We start from the raw sequence: 10,478 nt of genomic DNA, 5'->3' as shown, positions 1-10,478 counted from the left end.
GATCAAATATTTTTGCTAAGATTTGCTAGGTAGAAGATCATGTTATTAAGTAGTTTTTGTTGAGATTTTCTAGAGAATTGTTAGTTGAAATTATCTTAGTTTGTTTTTTTGTAAGCACTATAAATAGGGTGTTGATGAATGAAGAAATCAAGCTCCTTTTTCAGCCCTCAATATAGTCTTGATATCTTTGTTTATGCTTCAAAAACCAACACAAAGTTTATGATTCCTTCAGAATTTCCAGGGGCTACAGAGATATCTTGGCTTGCACAGTGGATAGCTGCTCAAGTAACACCCTGACATTTTGAGTGGTAAGCAAATGAAAATCTATTGTGATATTGGATCAGGAAGAACCAAATGTACATTGTTACTCTGTAAGACGATTGACTTAAAGGTTATTTGTTGGGATTGATACCACATGTAAACTGTATCTAGGAGGCACATCAGTGAATACAGTATATTACTTCTTGGTGAGTTGTTAATCCTGCAATATTTTCACGAATCGATTCTAGAATCATACACAATGCGAACTCAAGAAGTTGGATTGTTACGTTACTAATGTTGCAATGTTTTAAAGAAATGAATGTAATCCTACTCAAGATACTGGATTTTGTATTGAGTTCTTCCCAGTTAAAAGGAAAGACTTGGAAAAGATTCACCCATCATTCATATCAACAACAGGGATTATTCAAGTGGTGCCCAGCCAGAAAAACGATAAATGGCACTTCAAGCCACAAGCAGCGTTCAGACAAACCCCTGGCCATTTACGGCCACATTTTCCATGTAAGGTTAGATGGATAAATGATTATAACTATATCTGACTCTCATTAGGTTGCTCCACACACCCCCTAGTCCTTGAATCTAGTGGCCTGGAGTTGGAGTGGCCGCGTAATGCCAAATAAGACCTTTTCAATCTGACATCAGTTAACACTACAGGCACTTGGAAAAATGGCTTACCCAGGCAAAATGAGAGGGGGAAAAAAAGGAAAAAATGGCTGGAAGATCATCTTGTTTGGCAAATTGTACAACAATTTTGAGCATACTCTTCTCTTGATTCAAGGGTTTTTCTATTTTTAAGTTTCTCTCAAGTTTGTTATGTTCTAAGGCACTTACTTATGGCATCCTAATGGTCCAATTTGACGAAAAATAACAGAAATTTTGCAGTCAGTTGTAAGGCGGTTTTGTTTTTCAAGGAAGAAGGGAAAACGTATGGATTTATGGATTGTGGCAGCAGCTGCTGGTGCCGGCTATCTGGGCAAACACCTGCAGAACTTATCACTGAGTGAGAAGGAAAAATTAGTGGAATCCTATTCCAAAATCTCAAACCTCAGGCAATCAGAACCCCAGAATTTTCTTCAGCAAATTAGGGACAACACTTGTCCTTTACGCAGATTGGCACAAAAAGATGCACATATGGAAGCTGCTTCCGAGCAAAATGATGTTTTGGACAGGCCTTTGGAAATGGATCAATTTAACGGTGGTTCAGTTTCACTACTTACAAGGGCATCCATCAGTGGAAGTGTTAGAATGGTGGAAGATATGGATGTAATAAAGTTATCTAGTCAAGCACCCGGACTTGGCGAAAGCAAAAGCTGTTCAAACGATATGGAGTTTATGTATGGTAGTAGTCGGAGTTCTGCAAGACTTAGCAGGTATGAATTACTTAAAAGTAGGTCTTCCGGCTCCGGGCATATTCTTGAACCTTTAGGTTCTGTAGAAAATCATCTTCAAAAGATAGGTGACTCTGCGCATACTTCACTTCCAACACCGCTTGCTCCAACAAAAGGACTAATGTTGGTATCTAATGGAGATCGAATTTTGAGACGATATATTGGTAATTCACTTGATTCATTGTCTACTGATGTGGAAGATAACCCGAGTGATGCCTGCCATAACGACAGTTATGCCTTTTCGAGTGCTCCATCCTTTTATGACACTGAATCAGTCGAGTTGCAAGAGCAGGTCAAACGAAAAAGTTCCCAAGAAAAGGTGCTTGGCGGAGCAGATCAGTCATCAGGTTGTTCTACTTGTTCTGCAGTGATGAAATTATTTGGTGTCTAATTCTCTACTGAATCCTTTATTTCTGCAGGGATGTTTAAACTGAATGCTTGTCCTATTGACTGTTAAGAAATGTAAATATGGAACATTCACGATTAAGAAACGTAGATAGTACAATGTGTTGGTGTGTTCTTTTACACTCTTTAATTTTGTTATTCCTTTTATCACAATGTCATCAGAGCTACCCAGCGGGATGCTCCTGTTCTTGATTGGGTTGACAATTGGCATAACGCCTGAAGTTTTTACTTATACAAGGGAAGTTAAGAAGCTGAATGAGAAACTAAAACTGGCCGAGAATTTAGTTCAAGATTTACAGGAGGAGCTTGATATGAAAGATAAGCTTACTGTGAAGGAGCTTGCCGGGGAAATTTCTCAGCCTCTGAGCACAAAGAATCTTTCTTCATTCAATGAGGAGCCTACTGTGTCGTGCTCTGATCCAGGTGATGACAGCATAACCAGTTATGACAGCAAATTGTCCATGAGTAAAATTGAGGCAGAACTTGAAGCTGAGCTGGGGAGGCTGGGAATACATACGGATCTGGAAAGAACATCCGACTTTGGGGAGGTAAGCATGCATCCAAGAATTTGAACTTTACTTGAACGCATTAGAATTGATGGATTGTAGTCCTGCTTCAGCATATGTTTTCTTCATGATCGAGACACAGGCTTCTCATCTGCTTCCTGAACTGTTCTTTTGTTAATAGATACCTACACTAGTCATCTTTCTCACATTTCTTGGTTAATAATAATTTCCCGAATATTTATCATCTAGGCAATTTAACTGCTTAAGTCTTTTTTCGATCTCTTTCCACCTCCTGGCCTCCCTAGATAATTTTACAGGCAGAGGACATTGAATCAGGAGTCGCACGAAATATTATGTGCTTCGATATATTATCTTCAATTATTTTGGACAATCTGGGGACTTATTGGACCACCAGCTACATTGCAGCATGTCTTTTAAAGGTTTCTTCTTGCTGCAGTGTTCCCAATAAGCAAGTGAATGACTTCTTTTATTTGTGAATAATATTAACAGGCATGAAACTAGGAAAACTTTGTGGTTGATTTCAAACTATACCATTCTTCATTTTTGGGCTAAGTTATAAAAGCATCTAATGGATTGAATGGTTCATCAGACTGATTCACAATGCGAAGTAGACACCATTCGAGGAGATATAAAGTTAGATGCTCTCAGAAGACAGTATGAAAATGCCTCCGAATCGGTATCAGATGAAGACAGTGATACCACCAATGGACCAACTCCACCTGCAAATTATGCAGTTTCCCCCCGCGAGTTGAGTATGCGGTTGCACAAGCTAAGAGAATCAAGACTTGAAGCTCGTATTAAGGAGCTTGAAAATGCGCTCCAGAACATCCAAAACGAATTCCATTCTCTGGAACCACAATGCATTACGTCTCTTGACTCTGCATACAGCGACGGAGAATCATTATCAACCCCAGAAAGTCCTCATCAGCTCTGCCGGAATGCTACAGATACGTTAGACGAGGTGAATGGAAGGACGAGCAAAGTGACAGGAAAAGATCGAGAGGCTAATTATGCAGTACTAATCCCAAACCCATCAACCAAGAACTTTCCCCATTTGAGAGAGCACCAGACGACGTCCCAAAGAGCAGAGACGATGGGTTCATATCTCGGCGGAGACAAAAGATCCAGTAGCTCCTTTCAGATGGACTGAGACCCCTGAAAAAGCAGTTATGAAGAAGCATTGCAGCAAAAGATGGTGGTAAATTTGAAGAAATATACAGATGGTTGGGAGACTTCTTGACAGCACAGATCAGGGTCTTCAGCAGTTTAAAATGCTGAAGAGGTTTAGCAACATGCAGATCAGAACCAGAAGACTGTATAGATGGTTTAGACAGGAAAATACTAAGTATACAGTAACAGGCAATAAGGAAATTCCTCAAAAGAGTCGTCCATATTGTCCTTCCCCTACTAGGAAAAGGAAGGAAAGATATTCAAATAGATGAATGAAAGACTGAACTCATCGAAGTTAGGTACTATATAGCCTCTGTGCTCAATTAGCTCCGACTACAGCTTACTTCAGATTGAAACTGAAAATGCTAGGAAATCTTTCCCAACAAAAGGCATGGCAAGGATGCTTTGTTTCTTTTTATTTGCAGAAAATGAAAGAGAGAAAAAAAAATTAAAGAGAGAGAGAGAGAAGAATATAGGCAGAAAGAGGGAAGAAATATGCAGCCTGTAGTTGAATTAAAGAGGGATGATAGACCTTAAATCTCACTAAAGTTCACAACTTTCGGCCCTTTCTAATTGAATCTTCATTCCTAAATTTTTTCCCCCTTAATCACTATATACATCATACGGAAAGAATTTTCTTATGCCTAACATATAACAAGAAGGAAAAATATAACGACCCACAGAGTATTCCGCTTATAATAAGAACCCAATTAAATGCGGAAGGAACGTCAAATATTGTTGCTTCAAAATTCATTCCAAATACAGCAGTCACCACAGCAAACACAGTTGCGACAAATGTGGCCCCCGTCAAAAGTAACTCAAATTTTATCAGCTGGTTCTGAACATTCCCCTGTGATGCAAACAGAAAATGACCTTTCATGATGCAGCATCAAACATGATGGGAAGCAATAATGATAATTAACAAAAACAAAATGTCAGATTTATGATCTTTTACCAGTTTTATAGTGATGAAGTCCTCAGTATCATCAATGTATTCTTTAAGCTGTATCACCAAGGAAAACAGAAGATTCTTAGTGTTCATGATGCAACACGGGATTAGTTTAAGCATGCGAACAAGCTAAATCAGCATACTTTGTTCAGTACAGACACTAAACAGTTAGCCTGTGTGTTGTGGCAATGATGCCCGTGCAATAATGAAATCTCAAAAAGTGTAATAAGAGCTGGATGGGCAAATGACATGAATTAAGGCCTTCAAGGAATGTCTAATGGGCGAAAGCGGAAAAAATATGCTATAGATATACAAGAAAAGTGAAGCACAGGCCTCTCTTACCGATAACAACTTGTTCAGAGTATTATCAATGAACACAAAGTAAGCCTCTAGCAACATTTCGAGTTGATCTATATTTTCTTCAATATTAGATGAACTTCCCAAGCTTCCCAGTTTACTTGAACTGATGCTGCTGAAAGCCCTCTGTAACTTTTGTACTCCAATACATGAGCCCACAGGTGAAACGGGAGCAGATTTTGATCCAACTCTGGAAGCAGTGAAAAAAGTAGTTTGATCATACTGCTCATTGTTGGCGTACGCTTCCTTTCTCTGTTTCTTCTCTGTTAAGTACATCTCGGCCATATCACCATCATCATCCATGAGATGTTCTATTTCATCACACACCTGAAATGTTGATTTAATAGCCAAAAATTGCAGCACTAGTAGTTAAGCATCATTTTAGTAGCAACTAAAATATGTAAGCATACCTTCTGCACTCGCTGAGTTAAAGCAAGGAGGTGGCCCTTCAATCGGCGGACATGTTCTAGATTAAGAGTGCTTATAGACGAGGCCAATTCGTCAAGGACTGGATATATCTCTATCTCCAATTCTTTCGCCTACTAAATTAGGAAACTTCATAAATATGTGGCTCGATATTAACACAAGCAGTTTGGCAAAAACACAGTTTATGTTCATACTGGTATTCCCGAAGCTATGGCATGCTGAAATGTGCATGGAAAAAGAATTTTTGCCCAATATCAACAAGAATAAAAATCTATTTTCTCTTAATAATCCAATGAAGGATCTTACTCCATCTGCAGAGATCTTAATTCTCAACTATCTTTAATGTGCCTAAACCAAAAACTATATGCTCTACAAGTAAGATAGAACAGCATAAAGAAGGAAGACCTACCATAAGCGACCTATTACAGAGTATAACATACCTTAGCATCAAGAGACATGCATGTCAATTCCAAAGCCAACTCCAAGGCCTTGAATTCAAAAGGTAGATCATCTGAATCAATCACCAAACAAGGTACACTAATTACTTGGAGAATTAAAAGGTAACTAATTACTTGGAGAATTAAAAACTAATGGGGGAAATACACTACCAGAAGAATCGTCAGCAGAAGGAAAGACATTATGTCACAAACTAATATGCACTAAAACTTCACTCTACACAACAGATACGCTGAAACATTCTTTGACATAAAGGGATACTGCCAACTAGATCTTCATTCCTTTTTCTCACGTCAAACCAAATGCTTCCCCATATCAATTTGGGAAAGGGTTAGCCAGCAAAGGGGAAACAACTAAATGTTTCACCTGGCATTTTGTGTTATTCAAGTACCACAAAGTTCAATGGCTTAGGGTACCATCAGGTGTATGCACTGGTGAATAATTATATCTTATAATCCTTCATATTGACTATTGGAATAACATATTGCAACAAAATAATCACCCAGCTGCCACTCATGACCCAACATAAGAAAATGGAATGTATGGCCTACTAACAAGTCCCAAGTCAGATAATGTGAAAAGGATGATTTAGAAAAGAATGACCTTTAGCTACAATTCAAGCATGATTCAAGAAGGAAGCCATGCTATCTCATGAATTCATCTCTTCTCTGCGCAGAAATAAACTCTCTGGGGCATGATTTAGTAATAAAACTGTCAAATCTAAGAGAAAGTATGGCCTTCCAATACATCTGCTCTTTTTCTTTTGGCCAAAAAATAATAATAATAATGGCACATTACTGTAGCAGGTATTGGTGTAACAAATTGAAATGCGCAGCAGCAGCCAAGTGGCGCTTCCTTTCTATATTACCAGTTTCCATTAAGTGAAACCACAACTGTAACTCAACCCAAATTAATCCGCCACTGGAACTCTTACCATGCGAAAGGGTTGCAGGCTGGAACTTTGAAAAGTGGAAGAAACGAATTTATAAAGCTACCTAAGATTTCATGGGATAAGAATTGTGTTGACCTGAGTTTCATAATAAAATGCAGCTTAATGTCCAATAGAGATCTTCTAGAAATCTGGAAAATCAATTTGGTCTTATTCTAAAACTTCCAATTATAAAGTAAACTCTGAAACTCAAAACTTCTGCATACCTATTCACTTTTGAAGTTTGGCTTTTACCTTAGATAAATTTATCAAAATTTGCAAACAGTTAAGCTACTGCCTTATCCAAAAGCTTATGCTCTTAGAGGTAAGTAACTTATTCACAAATACCAACCAAACACAAAGTGTAGTCCAACAGCATAAATTTAGTGTTATATGGTAAATAAGAAGTGCTAAAAAATGAGACTAATATAAACACATCAGCTTGATCTTTATTTGCTTGAGGGCGTTTGCACAATTCTCATTTAAAGTGAACTACAGATGCCTTATCCAAAAGCTTAACCTCTTAGAGGTAAATTATTCACAAACACCAACCAAACACAAAGTGTAGTCCAACAGCATAAATTTAGTGTTATATGATAAAGAAGAAGTGCTAAAAAAAAAAGAGACTAATGTAAACACACCAGCTTGATCTTTATTTGCTTGAAGGCGTTTGCACAATTCTGATACATAGTGGACTACAGATGCATCCAACGAATTCATCAGTATCACCTCATCAGCCGTGATTATACACCTAATCATTTCAAGATTAACCACGATAGCCTTTTCTCGACCTAGAATGCTGGAAGGATAGATAAACATTGGATCCAACAGACGAAGATCCCTTGATGGCAAAGAGCAATGCCTCATCACAGTAGCTTTATCCAATTCCAAAATCTTTGAATTCCCATTTTGATCAATCTTTACCCAAGACCGACTTCCAAGTCCATGCCCCCTCTTCTTAAACCCAGGATTGCCCAACCCACGAAAATAATCTTCAAGACGCCCATTTGAAGGAAACCTTGAATCGCTGTTACTTGGGACAAATTCAGGAAACTTGGAAGGAATTTCTTGAGTTTGACGTTCTGCCATTTGCTTAACTCAGCTATCAGACGGTTTAAACAGATCAGCATCGGCAATCAGATTGTGAGTGAGTCTCAATGCATTTTTGGCTGATAATTTGTTCAACAAAGCTCACAATTCTTTGTCATCATACTAAGGCCTATTTGTTCTCCATTGTATGTAAACCTGAATGATAATAGGAAAACCATGCATTCTCAGTAAGGCTGCTTATTACACAAGGTTTCCACAGCCAATAAGAGAAAAGAAATAAAAAAGAAGCAGTGACGTGCTCAAACACATTAAAGAATTCCCTCAATTATTAAGTTTACAAAAACAGATATTTCACTCAAAAAATCTCTTAAATTTACATTTCAGAGATTTTTTGTATGCTAAAAGTCCTGAGGCTTTCATTCACCTTTTCTGCACATTGCAATACAGTTCTACATGCCTGGGACTTCAAGAGATTGAATTCAGCAATTTGACAACAGAAGATGCACTAATCCAGCTGCTTTAAAATCAACATGGCCACTTGCAGCTGTCTTATAACAAAAATGTACTCAAGCTCAGCAATGAAGGTGAATTGAAAATTCAAGGCCATATGCAGCCACAATCTCATAACAAATGTGTACAGATCAATCAGGTCTTATATAAGAACACAAGATCTTTGCCCCTCATTCTTCCAAGAATCAGAAAGATCCTTATAAACAAGAAAAACTATTATGCAGATGAGTGATTGGGTCGCCATTGATACAACAATCATTTGTTACTGTTGGTATAAAAAAAGCTTGTATCTTATCATTGATACCCTCTCTGAGTAATGGAAAACAGTTTGAAAGCATGCAGAAGAAAGAAAATGAAAATAATAGTTAATTTCAATCTTATTTCTCTCCCAGGAAATAGTGGATAATATAGCACCCACAACATCCAAAACCTTTCATTTCTAGTTCCATCCTCCCTACTGCACCTCAGAAATGGAAAGCAATGAATACCAAAAATTGCCTGCTTATTATCATTATTATTTTTGGTTTCCAACTTCCATTATCCAAAATAAAGGGATGTGAAAATAAAGTCCACTACATCGATTTTTAAAGTCAATTTAATTTGCAAAAGTCACCATCCTGCCAAAAGCGGCATAACGCAACACCCTGTTACTCTGATTCTTCCACAAACACAACAAGGAAAAAGTTCAAAGTTTTGAAGCACATCCAAAGAATCACGAGTCATAAATCCCCCTCCCCTTTCAAACCCACCTCAATTTACACACAGAATTCTGTAAGGTCAAAAGATAAAACCCCCTCCCTCCCCACCCTCCCCCCCCCCCACACAACACACACAAAGACGACTTCAGCTTTCTAGAGCTAAAATCTGAGACCCACAAAGCTGAAACCATCAAAATGGAGGTTAATTACTTTATCAACGTTAAGTTAACTTCAAGAAAAGCAATTCCAGCAATTATAGCTTATAAAAGTTGCAAAAGAAAACAGAAAAGTACAGCAGTCACGAATCCGAGCTGCACAACTATCTAAAACCTATTAACAAGATTAATAGAATGCACCCCAGATGTATATTCATGGTTGAATTCAAGCGTAACGCACAGTGAATTGTAGAAATGTAGGAATTAAAAATTTTACCTTTTTCAGGAGAAATGAAAACTTTCAAAACGGTGGGAAAGGGGAGAGTAGAGCTGTCACTTTCAGGAGGAGAGGAATTACATGTGAGCGAGTGTGCGTGTGTGGACTTTCAGGGATTTAATCTCTTCTCTGTTCTGATTCTTACGCTTCTACTGAAAAGCGTTAAGAGCACATGGGCGCTTCTTTAACGCAATTTAAGGTCCGTTACAAAATTGTACTGGTGTATTTTTTGGGTAAATTACTTATAACCCCCTGTAGTTCTATATAACACCAGATAATCCCCCTAAAGTTTTAAAATAGTCATATAACCCCCTATAGTTTTATGTAAAGTGAAAAAATGAATAGAAAACACAATTAATTACGGCGTTTATACCAAACGCACTCTAAAAGCACGTGTGACAAAATTTTAATATTAGTTGAATTGAATCCAAATAAGTTTTTATCTGATACTAACAATAAAAGCATAAATTCTAGTTATGTAGTTCTTTAAATTAGATTTATCATGGACGAGACCAAATTGACCTATGACTTTTTGCCTTTACACTTTCTGAATTGGTCTTACTAACTATCAAATAAATTTGTTCAAAAAAAGGAAATAGAAGAAAAGGTTTAGAAGGGAAAGAATCCAAGGTCTGAGAATGAAGAATAAAAATCTAATCGTGGATGGAGTTGTAAGAAAAGGAAATAAGCCACATTATGAGATTTCATATTCGACTTCTTAACTTGATGAATGCCATTGCTGCAAGGAAACGCCATGTAAATGTCGTAAGTATTCTAAATGAGTTTCTTTATTCCTTTGTTTTCCTTTCATGGGATCAAAATTGAGTCTCTTTCTTCAAAGCAAAGTATTTAAACAATTCCATTCGCAAACCCTAGGATTTATATCTCGTGATTCGTGAATGA

The 10,478-nt window shown here is 37.5% G+C and overlaps 2 protein-coding genes across 5 annotated transcripts; one reads left to right on the top strand and one right to left on the bottom strand.

Moving 5' to 3' along the window:
- Window positions 1-789: 789 nt before the first annotated feature.
- Window positions 790-4,074, top strand: LOC113716977 (uncharacterized). Its single transcript, XM_027241555.2, has 3 exons — window positions 790-2,014; window positions 2,235-2,620; window positions 3,189-4,074. Exons 1-3 carry the CDS (start codon window positions 1,207-1,209, stop codon window positions 3,747-3,749), a joined length of 1,755 nt encoding a protein of 584 aa, XP_027097356.1. The 5' UTR covers window positions 790-1,206; the 3' UTR covers window positions 3,750-4,074.
- On the bottom strand, window positions 3,098-9,735 carry LOC113716978 (magnesium transporter MRS2-5). Of its 4 annotated transcripts, none has more exons than XM_027241561.2 (8): window positions 9,576-9,735; window positions 8,360-8,479; window positions 7,527-8,130; window positions 5,942-6,012; window positions 5,486-5,614; window positions 5,061-5,402; window positions 4,725-4,772; window positions 3,098-3,754 (listed from the first exon to the last, which is right to left on the bottom strand). In XM_027241561.2, the coding sequence occupies exons 3-8, from the start codon at window positions 7,972-7,974 to the stop codon at window positions 3,737-3,739; spliced, it is 1,056 nt and encodes a 351-aa protein (XP_027097362.1). In that variant the 5' UTR covers window positions 7,975-8,130; window positions 8,360-8,479; window positions 9,576-9,735; the 3' UTR covers window positions 3,098-3,736. The 4 variants fall into 4 exon arrangements, with proteins under 4 accessions (XP_027097362.1, XP_027097359.1, XP_027097360.1 ...); XM_027241558.2 differs by lacking the exon at window positions 3,098-3,754 and adding an exon at window positions 4,255-4,619; XM_027241559.2 differs by lacking the exon at window positions 3,098-3,754 and adding an exon at window positions 4,255-4,619 and having other exon boundaries at window positions 8,360-8,483; window positions 9,576-9,734.
- Between the last annotated feature and the right edge of the window lie 743 nt (window positions 9,736-10,478).

This window comes from Coffea arabica, chromosome 11c, assembly GCF_036785885.1.
Source record: "Coffea arabica cultivar ET-39 chromosome 11c, Coffea Arabica ET-39 HiFi, whole genome shotgun sequence".
Classification (NCBI taxonomy): domain Eukaryota; kingdom Viridiplantae; phylum Streptophyta; class Magnoliopsida; order Gentianales; family Rubiaceae; genus Coffea; species Coffea arabica.
The sequence above is the reverse complement of the archived record's forward strand: the minus strand, read 5'-3'. Positions and strand labels throughout refer to the sequence as shown.